The sequence below is a fragment of the Eptatretus burgeri genome, chromosome 12 (genome assembly GCF_056783735.1).
Source record: "Eptatretus burgeri isolate ZD-2024b chromosome 12, Ebu_testis_v1, whole genome shotgun sequence".
Lineage (NCBI taxonomy): Eukaryota > Metazoa > Chordata > Myxini > Myxiniformes > Myxinidae > Eptatretus > Eptatretus burgeri.
In genome coordinates this window covers 87,492,011-87,518,946 of record NC_140972.1, presented here as the reverse complement: position 1 = coordinate 87,518,946, position 26,936 = coordinate 87,492,011, and the positions used below count along the sequence as shown (strand labels likewise).

General features: G+C 43.9%; 1 protein-coding gene across 1 annotated transcript in view; it reads right to left on the bottom strand.

The window, feature by feature from the left end:
* Positions 1-2,493: 2,493 nt before the first annotated feature.
* LOC147016065 (uncharacterized) overlaps positions 2,494-26,936 on the bottom strand; it is an 88,657-nt gene continuing 64,214 nt past the window's right edge. Inside the window, exons 9-12 of the mRNA XM_085848753.1 lie at positions 12,793-12,842; positions 12,462-12,596; positions 12,035-12,172; positions 2,494-5,557 (exon numbers count right to left, since the gene is read on the bottom strand). Of these exons, the coding sequence (XP_085704879.1) occupies positions 5,511-5,557; positions 12,035-12,172; positions 12,462-12,596; positions 12,793-12,842 (370 nt within the window). The 3' untranslated portion in view covers positions 2,494-5,510. The remainder of the gene's footprint in view (positions 5,558-12,034; positions 12,173-12,461; positions 12,597-12,792; positions 12,843-26,936) is intronic.

The window sequence follows — 26,936 nt, the reverse complement described above, 5'->3', positions numbered from 1 at the left end:
TACACCCAGAGTGCACGATTTATTTTTTAATGCCAAGAACAAACTTTGGCCACCATGCAGCACGTGGAGTCAGAATTTGGAGTGAGCAGTGTACTTCCGAGGTGAATGTGTACAAATGATACTTACTCACCATGCAGCATACGGAGACGGATTTGGAGTGAGCGGTGTGCAATAATTGATTGATTTAGTGATTAATTGCGTAAACAAAATAAATAACAGTCGTAAAATAATTGATTTTTCAATCAATTGCCAAAGAGCATACCTAAAGCAACACTGTTTCAGTCGCATCTGTAACTCTGAAAATCAAGTAATTCATCGCAAAATGAATAATTAATTGATTAATCAATGAATCAGAAATACCCTTTATAGCCAAATCATTTGTTCACAATAGTGTCCAAATGTCGGTTCCCAAGCTCAAAGGGTGCCCGGGATATTGCCCAAATGAGAAAGAAAACAAATAATGAATTAAAAAATCGATAATAATCTATCAACTAATTGATCAATTAATTGATAAATCAAAAAACAAAAAAAATACTGGTTTTGCCAAAGCACATCTTCATTTTTATCCCCAAATTTCAGCCGACTAGCTCAAAGGATGGCTGAGATATCGCCTGGACAAACAAACAAACAAACAAAAAAACAAACAAAGTGAAAACTGAGTACTCCCTTCCTTCGGTGCCCTGCGATGACATCATGCATTGCCTGGATATTGCATTGGGAAGGAGCGTTGTACAAAAAACATCGAATGTCATAGCCCACGTGGTTTTTAGCTCACATGGAACATAGCTCTGGGAGCTTATGGGATGGTGTTCAAACTTGAAATAGCATCATCACTTATGGGATGGCGTCTCGTTCCTCCGTCTGTCAGTCAGTCAGTCTGTCCGGCCACAAATATTTGCAACTTCTTCTCTGAAACTACACACATGATTTTGATGGAACTTTACCACAACATTCACCACCGTGTATGGACCAAAGTTTGCTCAAGGCATTAAAAATAAAATGAATAGATAAATCAATCAAATTGGGCCCTTAGGGGGTCTATGGAGGTTGCCTCCCAAAACAGGTATTTGCTTTCTTCTCAGAAGCCACACACACACACACACACACACACACACACACACACACACACACACACACACACACACACACACACACACACACACACACACACACACACACACACACACACACACACACACACACACACACACACACACACACACACACACACACACACACACGACTACAACCTTCATCACCCGTGATGTACCAAAGTTTGTTCAGGACATTAAAAAAATTGGGGTCGAAGGGGTTGCCCCCTAAAATATGTATTTGCTTTCTTCTCCGAAACCACACACAATATTAATGAAACTCGACCACAACCGTTATCACCTGTGACGCACCAAAGTTTGTTCACACAATTAAAAAAAATCCAAAAGTATTTTAATTCTTCTCCGAGACATATTTTGTAGGTTATCCATGCCTGCCAGTGGTTCCCTGGCTATCTCATCTCGCCGCTATCAGGTGAGTGCCCAGGGGTATTTCCCCTATGTTTGTAATTTTTTGCTGTACGGAGTTAAAGGGATAGCCCAAACTTCTAAGATTTATGTGCGTACGCAACTGACACTCGAGTTGTCATGTGACATGGAAGATTGCATACGATTGGGTTATTCGGTCATGAATCTTAATGATGTGGGTCACGTAGTTATATTGTGTAAGATAGTTGGTCCACGTGACATGGATGATGTTTTCGATTGGGAATGAAAATTTTGCACAGAAGGGATTCGATGTTCAGTATGTCTCCCTAAAAATACATGAATTACACAAACAGTATAACATTTAATAATAATTAATTATTTGTGCATAAAAGAAATTCTATAACTTTAGAAAATTATCATTTAGTTGAAAATGCTGTCTGATCAGCTTTTGTAAACTGTACTTAAAGGTGGTTGTGGTGAAATTGAAGTCAACATCACTTTTTTATTTTTTATTTTTTTAATTTTCATGAAAGATGCTTCATGGTATAGGTATGACAAAAGTAGAACAACATCGGTAAATGAATGTTCGGGAAATGGTTGAGGATGTGTTCAATACCATTTTTTTTTTTACAATTAAAATGGCTGCCAGTCTACCAGTCGGCCATCTTTGATCAGATCGTAAAATAAAGTGAGATGCAAGTGTATGCAATCATGCACTGTGCTTGTGCCAAGTTTGAACAAAATCGGACCATGCATGTCCGAAAAATGGTTGGGGGACACTTTTAAGTAAAAAATGGCTGCCAGTCTGCCATCTTGGATCTGATCTCAAAAAGCAATGACGTGCTTATGCAAGCCATCATTCATTATCCGTGTCAAGTTTGAACAAGATCGGGAACAAGATGGGTAAATGCATATCCGAGAAATGGTTGAGGACGTGTTCAACATCGGGTTTTTACAACTAAAATGGCCACCAGTCGACCATCTTTGATCGCATCGTGAAACAAAACGATGTGCATATGTGTACCATCATTTATTGTCTTTCTGCCAAGTTTGAACAAAATCGGTCTATACATGTCCGAGATATGGCTGTGAAGGGACAGATGGATGGACGGACAAGACCCAATCCTTCAGCCCCCGTTTCGGACCAAGTCCAACGGGGGCTAATAAGTACAAAATAAATCAAGTCAATTCAAAGCTAAAGACAAAAGTACAGCATTATCGAAGGTATTTTGTAAGAATCATTATGAAAATGGAAAAACAAAAGGAAAACATGTAAATAAATGAAACAGCAATCAGAATATGTTAAAATATATGGATTTGGTGCATAGTTATCCATAAACAAGTCAATCTAGAACATCCCAGATGATTATTTTATGGCTCAAAACAAACAATCAATAATAATAATAATTCAAACAGGCCATCAAGTTTCCTCACCTCAGCTGGAAATATCACACAAGTAAAGCAGAGGCACAGAGTATTTGCATTTCGGAGTGATGATGTAAATACGTATCATATCCAAAATTAAAGTGGTTAATTAGAAATCATAATCGTTACATTTTACATGAAATCATTTATGAATAACTGATATCCTTTCAACAAGAATGAGACAGATTTACAAAAAAACAAAACAAGCATTTGTTCAAGTTGAGAAACATGCAATCAATTAATTTCTGAAAAAGTGCTCTTAATTGGTGTTTTACAGCCTCAAAATGCTGTATAAAGAAAGAAAGGGTCATGAGACCAAAATAACTTTGAAAAATTAATGTGAAAAGACAGGATTTTCGGAAAGGTTTTAAAACTGAAATTGATGAGCTTTTGTGAGTTTGAAAAGACATTACACAGTTGAGGAGCAAATATTGAGGAACTCACAGAGATTCCCGATTTAAGAACCTAAAGTTCTTGCAGGCATGTATGGAAAACCTGACCTGATGTATGGTGTGATTAAAGCAGAAGCATAGCCAAGAGCCAATGTATTTTCACTTGAAAATTTATCAGCAATTTTTATAATCTGCACTTTGGTGTACAGAGGGTCAGTAAAGTATCTTCAGGATGAGTAATGCGAACAGATTTCTTAGTTTTAACTATGAGCCTGGTTACCATATTATGTTCAAGTATACTCGTATACATACCATTATATCTCTATCTCTATCTCTATCTCTCTCTTATGCACAGCCACCTCTTTTAAGTTACAAACTCCAAACTCGGGGTACAAATGGAACTATGTATGGGGGGTAACATAGGTTATGTGGCCACGGCTTCACACGGGGGTGTGGGGGCGTGGGTGAGGGGGGAGGTGAGGGAGATGTAAATTCTCTATGTAAATGTGTAACGTGTAGCGCCACATAGTGGTGGTGGCAGAGGGTATTACAATTCCCTTTTTTACCTGGGCAATGCTGAGATTAAAGCAAGACACACGGGTAAATTTTCCCCCCTCCCTTCCCCCCCCCTTCACAAAAATTAAAAAAACGCAGAGGCCTGTCAAAGTCTGTAATCATGTGTGAGACATTTCTAGCGGGCAGGGACATCAGGATGAAAGGGGAGCAAAAGGGGGGGGGGATGTGAGAATGGGGATGGTTAGTGGGGGGGGGAGGGGTACGGGGGGAAGAGGTTAAAGTACTCTATACACAGGTAAATTTGTCTTTTCTTCTCCTCACCCAAAAAACATTTATCGCAGCAAGAGACATGCGGCCAGGGTGAGGGTGGTTGGGGAGGGGGGGGAGGTTGGGGTGAAGACTGGTGGGGGGGAGGGGGTTGGAGTAATGCCAATGTCTGTTGTTTGATTAAATCAGTCAGCGAAGCGATGCGCAGGATTCAAGTCGAAATGGGAAATGTGTTACAACCTGCATGGAGCAACAGATCGAATCAGACCACAGTGGTGAAGTCGTAAAAACTTTGGTGGGTAAACCTAAACGATATGACAGTCAGTTGAGGCTGTGAAGCAGCCGAACTTGAAGGCTAAGCTGTAGCGGGCCAAAGTGACCACTGTCGCAATTTTTGGCAAACAAGATAACTAATTGGCTTGTTCGTGAAGTGACGGGTAGGCTCTACGAGTTCTGAATAAGTTACAAGGGTTTGACATAAGATGCAGGACCAAAGAGGCAGGTGGGCCCAACAGTGAGTTACAGTAATCAAAGTGCAACGTGTTGTAATATAAAAAAAGATCGAATTATACATTTGTAGCAGAAGTGCTGAATATACTGCAGTGAATGTCATTATAGGATGTTGAACTGGATTTTGTATGTCTATTCAAGGGATGTAAAGAGGAATGTTGTGGTTTATTTGGAGTTGAAATTACAGAAGGCCAAGATCCATGGGCATGAAGAATGAAGTTTGGTAACAAAAGAAGGGAATCAGAGTTCACCACAATGAGTGGAACGACAGATCAGGTGGGACAGGCTGATTATAATCTTCACCCTGAAGATCATTCATTAAACTAGCAGGGTTTTTAAGCAACAAACAAATCATGATGTGGCTGTTTCCTGTAACCAATTGGACTTCCTGAAGTTTAAAATCCAAATACCTAGTACTGGGACCTTTGGCTGAATTTGAACCCTCAACCTTGGGAATGCCATTCAAATATCTTCACCGAAAAGCCAGCACTGTCCCCAACGTACGAGATAAATTGTATTAAACGATCAAATTGTAAAAGGAGCAATTAAAAGAGAAACATATCTTATGAGGTTCTCCAAATTAAAATCAGTGGAAACAAAAGGGTTTATTTTGAAGACGTCTTCATGGCAAAGAACGACTTCAGATTCCCGAGATTCGTTGGCAAAATGGTTGGCAGGATAACTGGGTGACTATAAAAGTATTTTGTAACAGTGTCATAAACCATGTAAGTTTCAGAAATGTTCATCCAGATTGCTCCATATGCTCCAACTATCGACTCCCTATAAAATGGCTGAAAATAAAGGCAGACAGAAAAATTAAGAGAATTTAATTTCAAGGCTTAGTTGTTCAAATTACATTGCGGGATGTTGTATTGGATATTGTGGAGAATGAGAAAGTTAAACAAAGAATTTCCACATTCCTTCAATCGTCAAAGCTCCCAAGAAGGTCCATCAACTCTCCAACAAGGTCTGAAACACAAATATTCACACAGCAAGCAATTTTCTTACTTTCAGAAATTTTAATAAAAAAAGTTTTCTTTCTGGTAAAAATGTTGAGCCTTAAAAATTGTTTGCTGAATACAATATAATTCCATAACAAACTAGAGTAATTTGACTGTGAGCAGTCAACGGGTATGCCTCCGCTCTCCCGCACAAGCACTTGAGTTTTGACATATTTGACCCTTGACCTTTATCATATCTGGTCCAAAATCTAATCAGTTAATTGCCCTGTCTAACTTTACCTTTGTACCAAGTTTGATGAAATTCTGTCGAATATTTCTTGAGTTTGGGTGTAAACAGTAAAATTTCAGAGTTTGACCTTGACCTTTGACCCTTGACCTTTATCACATCTGGCCCAAAATCTAATCACCTAATTGACCTGTCTTACTTTACCATTTTAGCAAATTTGATGAAATTCTACAATTTGCTTCTTGAGTCATCATGTAAATGAAAATTCGGACGGACGAACGGACGGACAGAAGGACGGACGGACGGTCGGACAACCCGGAAACATAATGCCTCCGGCACCCTTGTTGCGGAGGCATAAAAATGGTTTAAATGTTATTTTTGTGTTATATTTTTGTTATAATTTAACTATAATATAATAAATTATTATAATTATATTATTATGGTTAAAATTTAACAAAAATACAGGGTGGGCCAAAAGTCACTGAAGGTTTTCATATGTATGTATGTATGTATGTATGTATGTATGTATGTATGTGTATATATATATATATATATATATATATATATATATATATATATATATATATATATATATATATATATATATATTTTTTTTTTTTTAAATGAATTTTTAATTTTTCTTTTTTTACAGATAAAGAAGACCAATGAGATTCTTTATGAATAAATTTACCAATTACCAGCACGTAATTGGCAATTTTTCTCATAATGAATCTCATAATGGTCCAAAGTTTTTCCTTTTTTCCAACATGGCTGCCACACCACGTGACCAATGACGACATAATTATCATGAAAACATTCAACATGAATAGGCACAACGATGGTGAAAATTTCGTGTCAATCGGATGGGTGTTTGCGGAGAAAACAGAACATTAGCACGGACATACGTACGTACAACGCGGAAATATAATGCCGACGACGACTTTCTCAGTGAAGGCATAATGACTAGAATGGCACTGCAAAGCCCATCTGCATCTACTTTGTACACAGTCCTCGAAAAAAGTAAACAACCAAAAGAATAACGAGAAAATATATCTGTATATCAATGCAAGTTGAACAATTGTGTCTCAACAGGGTAAACGTCAACCACAGCACGTATAATGCTGGATGATGCATCATTTTAGAGCTTTTGGGTCTGGACAGTGCATGCAGAGTTCTACAAATATGGATACACATGCAATTTTGAGTTGTATGCATTTTTATTGGGTGGTGTATAGGCTCAGAGTCACTGGTTCGCACACCTACCAGAAGTAAAAAAACAATATAACCACAAATTATTCAGTCAATTCCGTCCAACTAATAATTTCCTTTTTTGTCCATTCAACTCACCGAGAAAACTTCATTCTGTTAGAAACAAACGAATTATCCTACAAAATAGTAAAACCAGGGGTGTGTTCAGTTACCAAGCAACTAGCTAGCAATTGCCAAGCAGGCAGTTCCTTATCAACGGTTTTGAATGGAGTGCTTGCTTCAGTGCTTAAGCCACTTGGTGAACGCTCTACAAGAAAGTGGATAACTGAACATACCCCAGAAGTAAAAAAATAATATTGTTGCAGTGATGGAATAAGACCCCATGGTGACACACTCAACACATAAGGGATCCTCAATCAGATATTGAATTAGTAATTGTGTTTAGTCAGGTTACCTTTCCCCTTGTAACAGGGATGGGGAAAAGGCATTGTGTACGTTTACCAGGTTGTATCCCCTTTGGAATTTCCCACTTTCCTGAAATCCCCCTCTTCATTCACCCATCCATCCCAATCGCTCACCCTTTCCCTCTCAAACCTCACTGTCCCCATATCTTCATAAACTCCTTCCCCATACTTTATCTGCCCCCCTTCCTTGCTTCATCAATCCATTTCAATCCCTAAAATAGTTATGGACAGATGTGAGCGCAAACGTGCGGGACGATGGGTGATTGAGGTTATAACCACATAGTGTAGAGAGACATGTTGGTGAGTCTCGGGGAAGTTTAATTGATGACGTAATTATGGCCAGGATAGTTAGAAATTTCTTTTTTTTTGCTCTTCGCACCATCCACAACTTAAATGATTGCTGGCCGTTGGATTCGCCCACCTGGAAATGCCTTGGGACCTTCAGGTGAATTTTGAGCTCACGCCGAGGTTTCCACAAATTCACCTTTTTCTTTAGGGGATTCTTTGGGGCTTAGGGGATTCTTTAGAAACTGGACTGGACATAGTTGTCCAGGAGGGACACTAGAACAATGCGAAACACAGGGACGGTAGAGTGAGGTGATAGTTAGAATACGACCAAGGATGGAGCAGGAACAGAGAGGGATAAAGGGGCATGGACCATGATGTGGATAGGCCCAAGGGGTTGTTGGGGGGGGGCTTGTAGGTTTGGGCTGAGTTCATCCTCAGATAGGACAGCATCACCACCCCCTCAAGTACGTGTGCACCAATAGGCTGGCCAGCGACTCCTGCTGGCCTGGATTGCCTTTGCCGTTCCTGGTGCCCACTCAACACTCCCCCACCCCCATCCCACAGTAGCCTGTCGCCCTTGTAATGCTCTCTCACAAATTCACCCCAAGCCCACCTCCTTCATATTGCCTACTTTCCTTCCTCAAAGTTCCTGTAGTCTCCATTTCCCACCTTGAAGTGCTCCTCTTCATCCATCCATCAATCCATCCATCCATTCCAATCCCTCACCCTTTCCCTCTCAAACCTCTGTACCCATACCCTCATAAACTCCTTCTCAAACCTCTCCTTCCATGTACTCTCTCAATCCCCACTTCCTACTTCTCTTCATTAATCTATTTCAATCACTCCCATCCTCAATCCATTGGAATCCTTTTTCCCATTCTTCTAAAAACTCTTCCCCTGCGACTTCCTACAGCAAAAACCATGCACACAACACATGTCTTACAGTACACACATTATGTTACAAAACAAACAAAGCCAAACAAGTCAATCTCAGTGCTGGGTGCATGAACCACAACGCCAGCACAAAGCAGTGCACACCAAGTAAAAACACCTCGGGATCAAAGCAGATTGAGCACAAGATCGGTGGGACCACGTGGTGCACGCCACGTGGCGAGTGGGTTGGGCTGCCCTGTCGATGACATCACAAGCAAACCAATGGGAATGTGACACGTTAGGGTCAGAGGACCCTGAAGCGACCCTTGCTCCCTGAAGCCCCCCACCTCACCTAAGGTGGACAAATGCCAGAATGCATCAGAGTTCGCAGCTGATTTGTGCCCAGGGGACTGGAGTGAGAACAGAGCTACCTGATTGACTAACTACTACCCACCTGTTTGGTTTGAGAGATGGAGCGAACGAGTTACATTGGAGCAGGGCTCCAAGAACAAATAGTGGCATGAGTTCTTTGTGACGCATCGGCCTACACATACCGACTTACACGAACTTTCCTTTATGTTTCTACCATCAGATACATCTCATCAAGGTGCAAAAAAGAGCGATTTGAAAGATTCATCAGCGATTAACCTCTTGACCCATCTGGGTGAGGTACTGACATGCATATCGCATCTTTCCTCTAGATATCATTGATGAAAACGAGAAAAAGTCCTTTCATTCAAACTTTTGGGCTTCACTATGTGCCATGGTCTTTCCTGGGAAAGCCACATCTCAAAGCTGGCCTCCAAAGCCAGTTGCAGAATGGGCATCCTCCGTCGTGCAAAGTCCTTCCTTGGAACACCTGAGCTCGACACGTACAAAGCTTTCATCTGCAGCCTGATGGAGTACCGCTCTCCCCTATGGGCTGGTACTCCTGCCTCTTCTTTCTCGGCTTCACGCTGTGAAAACCAAGGTATTTAGGATCATTGGTATCTCCCATGATGAGGCTGAGTCTTTGGGTCTCTCACTCTCTCTCACTGCAGGCAGGTTGGTGGTCTTTCTGTCTTCTACAGTCTCCTCTCTGGGCATGCCCCTCCTGCTCTGTCTGCTATCTGTCCAGCCCATATTTCTGCAAGGCGCTCAAGGTCCTCCAGCAACCCCCTTCTGGTTGAACTACCAAAATCAAGAATCACTGCTAACCTTCATTCTTTAATTCCTCTTTTTTCCCGACATTTGGAACATACTCCCACTCTCTCTTCAATCCCACTCTTCCCTCCAGGTCTTCAAAATAGCTGTTCACCACCATCTCTTATCTTCCCCCATCCAAAACCATGATCTTTTCTACACCCATTAATCCACCTCCTTCATATTCCCTGACCATATATTCCCACCATCTTGTTTACCCCATATACCCCGCCCCATCCCTCTCCCTTCCACGGATCTCCTAATGCCTCTATTTCCCACTGATTTGTGCTTCCCTCTCCTGTCCTTGTCTCCTGCTCCCCTTGTTATATGTTCTGTGTTAGCTCTTATATGAGCCTTTACATTGTATTAAAAAAAAGCCTTTGCTGCATATGCCACATCTCTCCTGACACTGCATCCACACATACCACCCCCATTCCTTTCCTTCCTCCATTCCCTCACCTTGGGACCAACGTGAGCCTGCTGGTTCATGTCAGGTGGGCAAGGGGCCAATCATACGACATGAACGTTATCTCTCTTTCTCTCTCACTCTTCTTCTCGAATTTAGGTGCGCCCGTCTTGTATATAGAGTATGCTAATAATGTGCAAGGGGTTATTTTGTGCATAAGGGTTAAGTGCTTTCTCTGTGACACTGCATTGCTTGTAAATATGTGCCTTTAATCCGTATAAACTGTTTCCAACCTGCTTGATTGACCGTTTCCCCAATTGGTAAGACATAGCATATGTAATAAATAGATGGGAAGTTCTACCCCCTCGATTCGCTGCATTAGTTTAGCCAACATCCCACCTACGGGTTTCGTTCACCGTACGTAGCAAGTAGACAGGGTGGGAAGTGGTGAGCGTGGTTTCCCATCTAGGAGGGGGGAAATCCCTGGGAAGCATCCCAGGAATGCCACAAGCATTGCCACAAGGAACCAATCAGATTTAGCATCCTCAGATGGCATCTGTGATTGCTCAGCAACCCGTCGGATCACGGAGTTATCCGTGGCTTTTCGGCTTCAGGGTCGGAAGTTGAGTAGCGAGTCCGAGCCACCCCCTCAACAATACAACCGCAAATTATAATTATACTGTCAATTCTGTCCAACAAATAATTTCCTTTTCATCCATTTACTTCACTGAGAAAACTTAATTATTTTGGAAACAAACAAATTCTGCGATAAACAGAACCTCAGACTCCTCACTAATGCATATGTGGCAAGTTGGGCGTGACGAAAAGCTGGTTCGTAGGAATCGAAAGCAGGTTTTAATTATATTTATTTATGAGCAGGTGTACCTGGCATTACCCTGTGCTGTTTTAATCCTGTCGGCATTTTGACAAAAAAAAAAATATCAAATTTTGTTTCCATTTTTTGTTGGGGCCAAAAAACACTTCCCCACACCGACGAAGGAATGGAGTCTGGGATCATTTAATATTTCCTTTCACATTGCTACAAAGGCTTAGGCACTATAGAGCAATTAAAAACAAACAAACTTTTTTTCAATAATATATTTTTGCCTCAAACAATCCCTGGCACTCACTGATGAATGTCTGAAAGTTTGACAAAAGTCCGTTTGGCCATTTTTGAGAAAAATGGCAACAAATACACACACAATTATCTATGGCTTTACATAAAGTGTGGTGGAAGTTTCTACCGTTCACTGAACATTTACAAAGGTATTTTACTCACCTTGAGCTCACAATCCCCATGGAAGCCATGGCATGTGAAAAAAAGAAAGTTAGGATATGCCGTATCCCTCGTATGGTCAAATTCAGATATTTCTGCTCTTCAAACATTAGAGATGTGTTTTTCACGTTGGGTTCTGGATGATAGAAACTGATTGGCATTCTGACATGTGACTTTTTATTTTTTTTACAAAGTTGTGCAACTTTGTGCTCGTTTTCCAGCGATTTGTATCATGTTGCGAGGCGACAGCTTGTTGTTTGTTTGTAGAAACTTTATCTGTTCCTCAACTGTTTCCAGGAAACAATTATTTTTATATTTGACTAATCCTGCTATTCAGCATTGCAACACTGTACAACCCTTCTGACTGAATGAAATAAAAACCTCAACAACCAACTATGAGGTAAATGACTATCCTTCTCAAGTTTGAACTCAATGGCTACTTTCTTGTATTTTTTGCAATCCGATAAACAGGTTTTCCAAGCAGTGGTTGCCTAACTATTTGACATGTTTTCATTTCACTAGTAGATGATAAAAAAAAAAATTCTTTTTTAATACTGCACCTTTTGCAGAAGGACGATCGAGTGCTTTGTTTTCTTGTGCCTGTTTGATAAGATCTTGAAATCCTTTCGGGCAGTCGACCGGCATATCTGCCATTTCTCTTTCTTTGAAGGACTCGATGATTTTCTTGTACATTTCATCTGCGAAAATATAAAGGTTGCATATATTTGATTCGTGGATATGAGGGAATCAAATGAGAATGTAAATGAGTCCAGTATAATAATTGCAAACACGAACGTAGGATACAAATATTTTGCAAACACATTCACATGTGGTGGATGTTAAGTTGCCAGAAAAGGAACTCACACTGTTCATGTTAAAAACAACTAATCATTCTCAAAACAAAACTTCTTCAATGTTTTGATTCGATTTCTTGTTATTCTTCATAGTTGTAAACACATTAAAAATACCAACAAAATAACTTTTTACCTGCTTCATAACGATGTAGTTTCTGTTGGTCTTTTGCATCGTTGATAATGTTTTGAAGCTCATCGGGGCAGTCCTCTGGTATGTCTCCCTTCAACCCTTCACTGATCCACTGGTTTATTTCTTTGTCATTTTTACCTGTTAAAATGTCTAGGTTAACAAACCTTTCATTCCTGGATATCAGCAAATCAAATATAAACGATGATGATAGCAGTACAGTAACAACAAACAAGAAAGTGACAAAATGTTCGATGTTCACAAGTGGTGGATGTCGGGATGCCACAAAGGAGCTCACGCTGCTCTTTAAATTTTTTTTAGAGACTACAAAACTTGCCTGCCAACGGTATCTTCCTTGTAGCAAGCTCCCACATGACAACCCCAAAGCTAGTTCAGAAGAAGGGTGAAAAAAAAAAACATGAAATATATTATCATGTCAATAAAAAGCAAGATGCAAAATGCTACCTTTTGGGTAGAGTGTATCGATGCACAATTATGTGCTTCATTGATCATAAACTAGGCTGAGTTACGAGAACAATGTAACAAAATCCAGCATCAGCTCTCAAGGTGTGCATAAGATAGTTTCTGATGGTAAAATGAGAAGGGCACTCAGTCGAGCGCATAACCTCTGCCATGCAATGCCTGATCCACGAAAACATATCGGGCCCATTACATTCTTGAAATATCATGCGAAATAGTAACATATCGTTTTTGGGCCAATCTCTCAATGGTGAATAAACGCTTAAAAAATTTAATGTCTCGCATCCGGATCCGGATTCGGATCTTCACTAAAATCAAAACAATTCGTCCTTGTCACACACCCAACGTGTCCACCAAGTTTCATCCAAATGCATCCACAACTTTTTGAGATATCCTGCACACAAACAAACAGACAGACAGAAAGGGATGAAAACGTAACCTCCTTCACCTTCGGTGGCGGAGGTAATGAATTCACATTACTGGTGGTTCCTTGCTAAGCGAGCACCCCGATTCTACAGTCGTGGCCAAAAATATTGGCACCCTTGCACTTTTTTCAAATAATGCACCATTTCTTCCAGGAAGTTGTTGAAATTGAAAAAAAAAATTTTGGTGTCCACATACAGTGGGGAGAACAAGTATTTGATACATTGCCGATTTTGCAGGTTTTCCCACTTACAAAGCACGTAGAGGTCTGTAATTTTTATCATTGGTACACTTCATCTGTGAAAGATGGATTCTAAAACAAAAATCCTGAAAATCACATTGTATGATTTTAAAATAATTAATTTGCATTTTATTGCATGAAATAAGTATTTGATACATCAGAAAAACAGAACTTAATATTTGGTACAGAAACCTTTGTTTGCAATTACAGAGATCAGATGTTTCCTATAGTTCTTAACCAGGTTTGCATAGACTGCAGCAGGGATTTTGGCCCACTCCTCCATACAGATCTTCTCCAGATCCTTCAGGTTTCGGGGTTGTCACTGGGCAACACAGACTTTCAGCTCCCTCCAAAGATTTTCTCTTGGGTTCAGGTCTGGAGACTGGCTAGGCCACTCCAGGACCTTGAGATGCTTCTTACGGAGACACTCCTTAGTTGCCCTGGCTGTGTGTTTCGGGTCGTTGTCATGCTGGAAGACCCAGCACGCCCCATCTTCAATGCTCTTGTTGAGCGAAGGAGGTTGTTGGCCAAGATCTCACGATACATGGCCCCATCCATCTTCCCCTCAATACGGTGCAGTCGTCCTGTCCCCTTTGCAGAAAAGCATCCCCAAAGAATGATGTTTCCACCTCCATGCTTCACGGTTGGGATGGTGTTCTTGGGGTTGCACTCATCCTTCTTCTTCTTCCAAACACGGTGAGTGGAGTTTAAACCAAAAAGCTCTATTTTGGTCTCATCAGACCACATGACCTTCTCTCATTCCTCCTCTGGATCATCCAGATGGTCACTGGCAAACTTCAGATGGGTCTGGACATGCGCTAACTTGAGCAGAGGGACCTTGCGTGCGCTGCAGGATTTTAATCCATGACGGCGTAGTGTGTTACTTATGGTTTTCTTTGATACTGTGGTCCCAGCTCTCTTCAGGTCATTGACCAGGTCCTGCCATGTAGTTCTAGGCTGATCCCTCACCTTTCTCATGATCATTGAGGCTCCACGAGGTGAGATCTTGCATGGAGCCCCAGACCAAGGGAGATTGACTGTTATCTTGAACTTCTTCCATTTTCTAATAATTGTGCCAACAGTTGTTGCCTTCTCATCAAGCTGCTTGCCTATTGTCCTGTAGCCCATCCCAGCCTTGTGCAAGTCTACACTTTTTTTCCTGTTGTCTTTAGACAGCTCTCTGGTCTTGCCCATTGTGAAGAGGTTGGAGTCTGATTGATTGAGTGTGGACAGCTGTCTTTTATGCAGATAACGAGTTCAAACAGGTGCAGTTAATACAGGTAATGAGTGGAGAATGGGAGGGCTTCTTAAAGACAAAACTAATAGGTCTGTGAGAGCCAGAATTCTTTCTGGTTGGTCGGTGATCAAATACTTATTTCATGCAATAAAATGCAAATTAATTATTTAAAAATCATACAATGTGATTTTCAGGATTTTTGTTTTAGATTCCGTCTTTCACAGTTGAAGTGTACCTATGATAAAAATTACAGACCTCTACGTGCTTTGTCAGTGGGAAAACCTGCAAAATCGGCAGTGTCTCAAATACTTGTTCTCCCCACTGTATATATTTATTTTGTTTGCAGTGGAATAAAACAAAAAAAAAGCTAAAAAAATTACTAAATCTTAGCTTATTTCACATAGAAATCCTAAAATGGCCCGGACAATATTATTGGCACCTTTTAGAAGTTCTTCGAAATAATTCGATTTCAAGCAGGTGATTCTTCTTTACTTTGAAATTGAACTCACCTGTGGTGAGTTGCAGGTGCCTGCAATATAAAAATCACTAATTCATCCAGTTTGAAAAGAGAAAAGGAGTCATTCTGCTGTTTTGTGTCCCTGTGTGGACTGCAATGAGCATGGAGAAAAGAAAGAAAAGCAGAGAATTGTCCGAGGAGGTCACACACAAGATTGTAGCCAAGCATGGGCAATCTCCAGGCTACAAGTCCATCTCCAGAGACCTTGATGTTCCTGTGTCCACTGTACACAATGTTAATCAGGAAGTTTAAGGCCCATGGCACTGTAGCCAAAGTCCCTGGACGTGGCCACAAGAGAAAACTTGATCGAAGATTGCAGCAAAGGATTGTTTGAATGGTGGAGAAAGAAACTGCAGTGGGCTAAACTGCCAGTAGAGAGGTGTAGGAAGTTCATTCGTGGCTACAGGAAGTGCTTGACTGCAGTTGTTTTGTCCAAAGGCTGTGAAACCAAATATTAAATCTCGGGTGCCAATAATTTTGTCAATGGCATTTCTTTTTTATTTTCTGATTGTTAATCTTACAGAACCTTTGTTTTTGATTCAGAACTTAATATATCCTTTTCAGTGAAATAAACAATTGTGGAGACCAAATACTTTTGTCAATTTCAACTTATTTTTTAGAGAAAATTGTGAGTTATTTGAAAAAAAAGTGCACAAGGGTGCCAATATTTTTGGCCACGAATGTATACACATAGATGTGTATCATAGATAGTGCCGCTACCGGGTATTACAGATCATCCCATTTGGAATTCTCAGGGAACCGCTGTCGGGTGAGTGGATTAACACATCTGTAAGTTAGGGTTCTTCGCTGGTTTAAAAAAAAAAAATATATATATATATATATATATATATATATATATATATATATATATATATATATATATATATATATATATATATATATATATATATATATATATATATATATATATATATATATATATATATATATATATATATATATATATATATATATATATATATATATATATATATATATATATATATATATATGGAAGAAAAAGAAGGGGGGGGACAAGAAAAGGAGAATTGGAGAGAAAAGAGGACAGGGGAGAGGAGAGGAAAAATGGACAGCCAAAAGAGAAAAAAAGTAAGAGAGGCGAGATGGATAAAAGAAATAAAGTAAAATAAAAGGGGAAAGGCAGAAGGAAAGGATTGAAAAGTTGTGAGAGATGGGAGGTATAAATGAATGAAAAATCACTTGTCGATCTCATTAGAGGCATGATGTCCAAAGCCGAGCATTCTCAGCACCATCCATGAACTTGACTTCCCAACATTCACGTCAACCTCTTGATGAAGTGTGAAAGATTATCATTTCTGCTCTTTTTGAACTCGTTTTCATCAACTATGAAATGTGTGTACCTTTTGCTTGGGTTCTCAGCGAAATGATGTACATGAGACGTACAACAACAAACGACATTAGCAAAAGCAATGAGGGACCGTAGTCAGGCAGCATGGCATAACAATTGTGCATTTTTTCATACAAACAACAAACAAACTTCCCACACATGTTCAAGGACATGTGAAGAAAGATTTCAGATATAGAGGCATCTGGAAATATGTCCAGGGTGGCCATTTTCCAAGATGGCCACCAAAATTATAAAGGCTAACATTTTTGCCTTTAGACATCTTCATTTAAATGGCTAAATATATATTTTATTGGAGGAGGGTTACGTCTGCTCCTGTCCAGTTGTCCCTGTCTAGTTCACATGCCTTGGCCAAGGCAGTACCAATGTCATCTTTGAATACAAGCAGGACATCGCAACCTTAAATATGAGCTCGCATTTCTGGAAAGTGTGCCAGCAATCTAAGTTTCAATAGGTGTAAAATGAAGTCGTTGGTCATGAGATACTCCTAATTTTACGATCCTGCAATGTTGGGAGATATGCTAAATCACTCAACTTAATTACTGGCACAGTGTATTCGTCCATGCATGCTTCCTCAATATAAACCACCAGTTCAGCAAAGACAATTCCAGAAATTAAGCTTTCATTTCCATTGTCCCTTTCTCCCTCTTGATTTACTACCTGGTAGTTCGATTGTACAGATCTACTAAGCATTTTGTGTAATATTTACTTGAAAGGCAACCAGGTCTCATTCACTGAGCTCTGCCAGAAGCTTGGTGTCTTGAATCAATGCTGCACCGGTTCACACTCCTCTGTCAAGATGGAATGTTCATGCTTCATCTCCATGGCCCCGTGCTCAATTCAACAATCTCTCCTTCACCCCATCGATCCGTTCTAGCAATCCCTCCACCTCCCACCCCACACTACTTTCAATCCCCATCAGTCCATTCCAAACCCTCTGCTACTTCCAATCCCTCCTTCACCCCATCAGTGTGTTGCAACAATCCCCTCCTCTCTGCCATCCTCAAACCTCAATTCAACAACCTCTCTTTCAACCCATCAGCCTTACCTTTAACCCCACAGCCGGTCGGTCTTCCCTCGGTCATTAATCCTTTGGGCCAATCGGATTACTTTAACTGCATCGGACTTTGTCCTTTCTCACATGCATGCCCATGGCATGAAGTGCCATGCTTTTCCCATACATGATGGAGTGTGGAACATCTCGCATGCATGGTGCAGTGGCATACTGTAGACTGGAATGTTCGTGTGCAGGTAGGGGCTGGGGGCACCGTCTGCATCTTTTGCACGCGAGGGTGAGTGTGAGGGCTGCATTGAAGTTTTCTCAGAAACAGTGGCGGTTTCCCACAACCTGCATCATGGACCTGCCCACATTGGATGTGGAACAATGAGAGTGTGGCGAGAGTGTGGCGAGAGTGTGGCGAGAGTGTGGCGAGAGTGTGGCGAGAGTGTGGCGAGAGTGTGGCGAGAGTGTGGCGAGAGTGTGAGAGTGTGGCGAGAGTGTGGCGAGAGTGTGAGAGTGTGGCGAGAGTGTGGCGAGAGTGTGAGAGTGTGGCGAGAGTGTGGCGAGAGTGTGAGAGTGTGGCGAGAGTGTGGCGAGAGTGTGGCGAGAGTGTGAGAGTGTGGCGAGAGTGTGGCGAGAGTGTGGCGAGAGTGTGAGAGTGTGGCGAGAGTGTGAGAGTGTGAGAGTGTGGCGAGAGTGTGAGAGTGTGAGAGTGTGGCGAGAGTGTGAGAGTGTGAGAGTGTGGCGAGAGTGTGAGAGTGTGAGAGTGTGGCGAGAGTGTGAGAGTGTGGCGAGAGTGTGAGAGTGTGGCGAGAGTGTGAGAGTGTGGCGAGAGTGTGAGTGTGGCGAGAGTGTGAGTGTGGCGAGAGTGTGAGTGTGGCGAGAGTGTGAGTGTGGCGAGAGTGTGAGTGTGGCGAGAGTGTGAGTGTGGCGAGAGTGTGAGTGTGGCGAGAGTGTGAGTGTGGCGAGAGTGTGAGTGTGGCGAGAGTGTGAGTGTGGCGAGAGTGTGAGTGTGGAGAGAGTGTGAGTGTGGCGAGAGTGTGAGTGTGGCGAGAGTGTGAGTGTGGCGAGAGTGTGAGTGTGGCGAGAGTGTGGCGAGAGTGTGGCGAGAGTGTGGCGAGAGTGTGGCGAGAGTGTGGAGAGAGTGTGGCGAGAGTGTGGCGAGAGTGTGGCGAGAGTGTGGCGAGAGTGTGGCGAGAGTGTGGCGAGAGTGTGGCGAGAGTGTGGCGAGAGTGTGGCGAGAGTGTGGCGAGAGTGTGGCGAGAGTGTGGCGAGAGTGTGGCGAGAGTGTGGCGTGAGTGTGGCGAGGGAGTGGCGAGTGTGGCGAGAGTGTGGCGAGAGTGTGGCGAGAGTGTGGCGAGAGTGTGGCGAGAGTGTGGCGAGAGTGTGGCGAGAGTGTGGCGAGAGTGTGGCGAGAGTGTGGCGAGAGTGTGGCGAGAGTGTGGCGAGAGTGTGGCGAGAGTGTGGCGAGAGTGTGGCGAGAGTGTGGCGAGAGTGTGGCGAGAGTGTGGCGAGAGTGTGGCGAGAGTGTGGCGAGAGTGTGGCGAGAGTGTGGCGAGAGTGTGGCGAGAGTGTGGCGAGAGTGTGGCGAGAGTGTGGCGAGAGTGTGGCGAGAGTGTGGCGAGAGTGTGGCGACAGTGCGACAGTGCGACAGTGCGACAGTGCGACAGTGCGACAGTGCGACAGTGCGACAGTGCGACAGTGCGACAGTGCGACAGTGCGACAGTGCGACAGTGCGACAGTGCGACAGTGCGACAGTGCGACAGTGCGACAGTGCGACAGTGCGACAGTGCGACAGTGCGACAGTGCGACAGTGCGACAGTGCGACAGTGCGACAGTGCGACAGTGCGACAGTGCGACAGTGCGACAGTGCGACAGTGCGACAGTGCGACAGTGCGACAGTGCGACAGTGCGACAGTGAGAGAGAGAGAGAGAGAGAGAGAGAGAGAGAGAGAGAGAGAGAGAGAGAGAGAGAGAGAGAGAGAGAGGAAAAACCTATGACCTGTGAGGAGAAAGGAGCACAGAGCTGGTTCTCGTTAGTGTCCTGAAAGCTTGTCCAGAGAGGAGCAGACAGGTGCGCAGAATGCGAGAGAAGGAAAGAGCTCATAGTGTGGAGGAAGGCAGGACGAAAGCCCATAATGTGGCTTGGTTCATGGGGGAGTTGCTGGTCCCATAGGCACAGCAGAAACGGAACTGCTTTTATCAGGTCAGGCCAGATTAGATCTGCGACTTGCTGCAGGTACCATGCAAACCTTTACTAACCTGATTCATGGTCGGGTTGTCGACAACCAAACAGTCTCTCCCACCAGGTTTCCTGGTGATGAGGGTATATGAATATATACACCCAGCAGGAATAAAAACAAAACCTGTCAAAGCGCAGAGGAGCTCCTTGTGAACCAACGGCCATCCATATCTGGTGCCCAAATGCATCTGCGGACATCCTCCTGCAGTCGGGTTACCTATTTTTTTGAGGTGAGTGGAAGGATTTGCATTCCGGCCACCGTAAAACACTTCATTGTGCAAAACACACAAAAAAACCAAAAAGCATTACATGGGAGTACCTCCTGTGCTGCTGCCCTTCACAGGGAAGATCACCGGATGAAGGGATTGGGACAAAGCATTGATAACAACTACTCATTGATGAAAGGAGGAAAAGCACGGGCAAACATCCAGGGTCAGATTGCGGTGGTGTTTGGCGGAGTGGTGCTGATGTGTCATCCACCAGACGGCGGTCTCCTTGGGTAAACTTGAGGCGGTCCCTTCGAGTGGGTGTCTGGAATGTCCCATCTCTAAGAGGGAATCTGATCACCTGTCTCTGTTATCATCTGAGCTCAAGCGTTTGAACATCGGTGTTGCAGCACTCTCTGAGGTCCGCAGACCGGATAGTGGTGAGATGATGGCAGGTGGTTACACCTACGATTGGTCTGGTTGCTCTGATGGTTACTATGCCCAATGAGTTGTTGTCGCTGGGTCGAATAAGCTGACTCCAATGATAATTGAGGTAACACCGGTCAACGAACATATTATGAGACTAAGGATTTGTCACTCCCAGGGTGTCCTTTCCCTGGTTTCTGTATATGCTCCGACTGAGGCGAGTGATCTCATCTTGAAGGACACATTCCATGCCACACTCTCGTCTGTCATTGATTAATGACCCAGACAAGATACTCTTCTCGTCTGAAGGGATTTCAATGCACAGACTGGCACTGACAGGAATGGTTATGAGACAAATGTTGGTCCCTGTGGGGTGGGAAATGTGACCAGAAGAGCACTAAGTTCCTTGACTTTGTCAGAAGTCCTGGACTTAGGGCGGCTCGTTGAGAGTTTCAGTGCCTACACGCTCATCACTGGACTTGTTATTCCAACGCTGGTGGTGTGGCAAGGGATACTGACCATGTGCTCATTGATGATCACTGAAGGATGATCTAGACCTGCAGGGTCTACCGAAGTGCTCATTTCCTCAATACTGACCACATGCTTGATGTGGCAACTCTAAAGATGCACCTTAAATCCGGGAGAATGGGACCATCCCAGCCTAAGCTGGATGTTGGGAAGCTCAAGGATGAGAGGGTAGCTGATGTGTTTGCGAACAGGCTGAGTGGGGATTTGGGGGGGGGTGGGGGGAGGGTCTGGGTGCTTGAGGAAATCCTGAAGAGTTGTAGAGTACCTTCACGACCACCAACCTTAATGTTGCCGATGGGAGTCTTGGAACTCACTGTAATCTCAACATCCTCACCACAAACAGGTACAAACAAGAGAGCAGCATCCAAGATGTCATTGAAAGCCTATATTTTACTTTTGACCGAGGAAACCCATAATCCCAGCGGCTCTGTCTCCTCATTCAGCACCTTGCAGCAACGTCAAGGGTCCCCAAAATGATATCCAGAGACTCTGCAGAGATGACTGCATCATCTGTGAAATCAAGGTCAGAGACCTTGACATTCCCAAACGATACACCGCAGCTGGATCTCTCAGATATCTTTCCAAAAATCCAGTCCACACAAGTGCTGAAAAGTGTGGAGGCCAGTCCACATCCATGACGAACTCGAGTTACAACTGGAAATAAGTCACAGATGATACCACCACATCTTACAGCACTCTCAATACCAGAGTAGAGTTCAGACATCAGATCGATCAGTTTTGGTGGCACCTCACGAAGACCAAGAATCCTCCAGAGGACATCCCGATTAACTGAATCAAATGCTTTACAGAGATCAACATAAGCTGCAAGTAGCCCCTGCCGAAACTCTCGTCTGCGTTCGGTGAGAACACGGACAGCAAGGATACGGTCAATCGTTGACCTCTTTGGTGTAAAGCCTGACTGCTCTGGACGATGGTGCTCAAGCAGATGGTGGCGAACCCAATCAAGAATTGTCCGAGCAAAGACCTTGCCCGGCACTGAGAGCAGAGTCACCCCTTGGTAGTTGCTGCATTCTTGGCGATCACCCTTCCCTTTCCAGAGAGGGACAACAAAGACCCTCTTCCAGTCAGATGGGATGATGCCTGTGCTCCAGGAAGAGCACAGAACTGCATGCAACGACACGAGTATAGCATTTCCATCAGCCTTGTGAAGTTCAGCATGGATGCCACAGATCCCTGGAGCTTTACCCCATTTAAACCGGTTAACCGCAGCCTGTGTTTCCACAAGCGAAGGTGGACCACAGTTGATTGGAGGGTCAGCAACAGGGATTGTAACACCCTTGACGTACAACTCGACAGCTGGTGGAACAGCCTGGTACAACCGCTCAAAGTAACCGGCCCAGCGGGCCTTCACTTCGGACTCCTCTGTCGAGATCCTACTGCCCTCTACTCCAACTTCAGTACACCAAGGGATGGGCTTGGATGAACCCAATGCGTGAATTCCCCTGTAAGCAGGACAATAAGATTCATTCCTCACTCACAGATTCCTCGCACATAGGCCTCCTTGTCCACGCTTAGCTCACGTACAGTTTTATGCCTCAGGTCCTTGAACAGCTCAACTCTGCCATTCAGCCTGGCCCTGCTACTCTTGTCAATGGTATCCAATGTCCCTTGAGACAAAATTCTTCTTTGCCCAATGGTGAGATCCAAGATATCCACCGGCAACATCAAGGACGGTGGTCTTGAATGCCCTCCACAACTCTTCAGGACCTCCCAAAGCAACCAGACCCCCCAAATCTCCACTCAGCCTGTTTGAAAACTCCTCAGCCACCCTCTCATCCTTGAGCTTGCCAACATCCAGCCTCGGCTGGGATGGTACCATTCTCCTGGATTTAAGGTGCAACTTAAGAGTTGCTACAACAAGCCGGTGGTCAGTATTGAGGAACTGAGCACTCCGGTGAACCCTGCAGTTCTGGATCATCCTCCAGCGACCATCAACGAGGACATGGTCAATCTCCTTTGCCTCACCGCCAGCGTTGGAATACCAAGTCCAGTGATGAGCCCGTGGGCGCTGAAACCATGAACCGGCCACCCTAAGTTCATGACTTTTTGCAAAGTCAAGGAACTTAGTGCTATTCTGGTTCACAGTTCCTGACCCATGGAGACCATCACACGTCTCATAACCATCCCTATCAGTTCCAGTCGATGCATTGAAATCCCCCAAGACTAGAAGTGTATCTCGTCTGGGGCACTGATCAACCACAGACTCGAGCGTGGCGTAGAATGCATCCTTCACGGTGAGATCACTCGCCTCAGTCGGAGCATAAACAGAGACCAGCGAAATGACACCCAAGGAGAGATAAATCCTTAGTCTCATAATAGGCTCATTGACCGGTGTTAACACAATTATCATTGGAGTCAGCTTATTGGACACAGCTACAGCATCTCCTTGGGCATGGTAATCATCATCAGAGCAACCAGACCAATAGTAGGTGTAACCACCCGCCATGGTCTCGCCGCAATCCGGTCTCCGAACCTCAGAGAGAGCTGCAATACCGATGTCCAAACGCTTGAGCTCAGATGATAACAGAGACAGGTGATCATCCTCTCTTCGGGTAGGACATTCCAGGCACCCACCCGAAGGGACGGCCTCAGGTTAACCCAAGGAGACCGCCATTTGGTGGACGACACCTCAGCACGACTCCAACACACTATCCCGCAATCTGACCCGGGAATGCTACCCAGTGGTTTCCCTTTTATCCTCAAAGATTGGGGGTCCCAAAGGCTTTGCCACAATCCCGTCATCCGCTGAGCTGCCCTGAGAAGAGAAGCTGTACAGGAGGTACTCCCACGGAGTGGGTTTTCAGATTTCTTTGCGTTTTTGTGTTTTGCGGAATGAAGGGTTTTACGGTGGCCGGAGTGCAAATCCTGCTTCCAACCTCCTAATAAGAAGTAACCCAACTGCAGGACGACGTCTGCAGACAGAAGTTGGGCACTATATATGGATGGCCATTGGCTCACAAGGAGCTCCTCCGCCCTTTACACCAAAGAGGTCAACAATTGAACATATCCTTGCTTTTTTGGGTCCTCACCGAACACAGATGAGCATTTCGGTCAGGACTGCTTGCAGCTGATGTTTATCTCTGTAAAGCATTTGATTCATCGATTCGGGATGCCCTCTGGAGGATTCTTGGTCTTTGTGGGGTGCCACCAAAGCTGATCAATGATGTCTAAACTATACTCTGAAACTGAGAGTGCTGTGAGATGTTGTGTTCTTTATTTCATCTCCAACTTATTTCCAGTTGTTACTGGAGTTCGTCAGGGGCGTGTGCTGGCCCCCACACATTTCAGCGCGTGTATGGACTGGATTCTGTGGAGGATGTCAGAGAGATCAAGCTGTGGTGCATCGTTTGGGAATGTCAAGATCTCTGACCTTGATTTCACAGATGATGCAGTCATCTTTGCGGAGACTCTGGATATCCTTTTGGGGACCCTTGAGGTGCCGAATGAGGAGACGGAGCCACTGGGATTATTGGTTTCCTCGGTGAAAAGTAAAATCTAGGCTTTCAATGACATCTTGGATGCTGCTTTCTTGTCTGTACCTGTTTGTGTTGAGGATGTTGAGGTCACGGAGAGATTCACTTACGCTGGCAGTGATAATCATGTATCTGCTGGCTGTGAGCCAGAGGTCAGCAGACGTCTGGGTCAGGTCTGGGGGTCATGGATTCTCCACATCATGGGATGTGGCGCTGCCGGTACCTGTGCGGGAGGACGAAAGTACGAGTCTTCAGGTCCTTGGTGCTTCCTGTCTTGCTCTATGGATGTGAGACTTGGACTCTGACCAGGGATCTGAGACAGAGACTTAATTCCTTTGGTACCAGGTCTCTTCAGTGAATCCTTGGCTATCGCTAGTCTCTTGACTTGCACACGTTCTGTGCACTTGGTTAAGCTCCATCAGACCGCCTCCTCTCCCTCCTTCTCGTCTCAATAAGTACAACCTTGGTTTGCATTGGTTTTTGTGGAATATCTTGTGAATAGTTAGAAGTTTCCTTGCTTTGGTATCTAAATTGTTGATCTCCAAGTGTGGCCAGTTTATAATTGCACAGCTTTATTGGAATACCAATACTACAAGTTGGTTTATAGCTTTGTTTTTGTTTCTTGGGGAGAGGGATAACTTCAGAATTGGTCTTATTTGCCGATTATTTTACGCATTCTTTGTGTTGTACCTGGAGGCTTTCGTCTATTCTGAGGTATTTGTAGGATGCTTCATTTTCGAGTTCCTGTGTTGTACTTTGATTGATTGAGATGTCATATTTTGGAAAATGGCCACCCAATATTTTTTTCCAAATGCCTCCATTTCTAAAATAGTCATGTACATCCTCTTAAACATGTATTGAAAGTTTGTTGCTTGTACGGAGAAGTACGAAGAAGTGCACAATAGTTATAGTGTACTCACAGAGTACCCGCCCTATGGGCGATCTTGTTCCAAGCATGCAACACGTTCTTCTGATGCATACCTTTATTTGATTGGTGTATATAGGCAACCGACAGCACTGCGTAGGCAAAAGAAACATGAAGTTATGTGCATGAAGCAAAAATACACCTCCTGCTTATAATTCAAAACACCTCACTGCACTGGAAAACATGGGGACAGGAATAGTGTATGGTAAATGGTGGTGACTTGTAATACCCTCCCCCACCTGAACGCGGTGCTACACGATACACATTTACATAGAGAATTTGCATCGCCCACCCTCAACCCCCCCCCCTTCCCACTACCAGATTTAGAGGTGGCCAGGTGGGGCCATGGCCCCGGGGCCCCCCACATTTAGGGGCCCCCACAATTTCGATGACATTTTGAAAATCCCTTGAAAATGTGCTTCTAATGTTTTATTGTCGGTGAATGAAGATTGTAAACTCTTTGTAAGGATATCTTTTCAAAATTGTCTGTCATTATGAGGGTCCTTTTCAAGCTTTGGCTTTTTCAAGCCGTTTCTTCCACGGTCCAGAGAATGGATCCAACGTGGTCAAAAATTCCCGGGGCAAGCCTCGGGCATTGGAGGCCCGCATTCGGATCTTTTTTTGGATCGATCATCGATGCTTCGGATGGTTGAGCGTGACAAACTAACTACGGCACTGCCCGCCAGAGCCCAGCAAGCACAGACGGAATACAGAGGTCCAGCCAGAGGAGAGGTGAAAAGGTGAGAGTCGATGTAGTAAAACTAGGCCAGGCCAGCACACGGCCGGCAGGGGTAGTATTGTACACACTGAAACTGCAGCTGGCAGGGAAGCAGCCAGTACCCTGCTTACTGGCGCACACAGCACAGTAACACGGTGTGACTTTCTATGTTCCAGGTTTGTGAAACATACTTGTTGTTCGTGATTTTGGTACGTCCCACGTGCACTCTGACAATATCTCGGTTACTCGGTACCTACCAGCTGCAGAAACCACAATGAGCGGCTTAGGTGACGACAGGCACAAATCCAGGGCTCCACGGAAATATGACAGTGGTGCTCAAAAGCGGAAACGTTCCAAGGAAAAAGATGAAAGACACAAGGCCGTCGTCGACAAGACCCAGAAATTCTCAGAATTTTTCACTCCTGCACAAACAGGCGATTCATCCATGACAGAGGCTGGAACACCAACAAAGACAGAACAAGTGGATTTGGCAACGCAACTCCGTGCCAAGATTTGCCCAACATCTCGGAAGGTTCCACCGGTGAAGAACATGCATCAGATGAAGAAGCGCGAGATATACTGATTGATCGTGGACCTGGCTTTGCCAATTGCATTGGATGTTGGCCTCCTGAGCGACCGTCATCAGAGATGATCAAC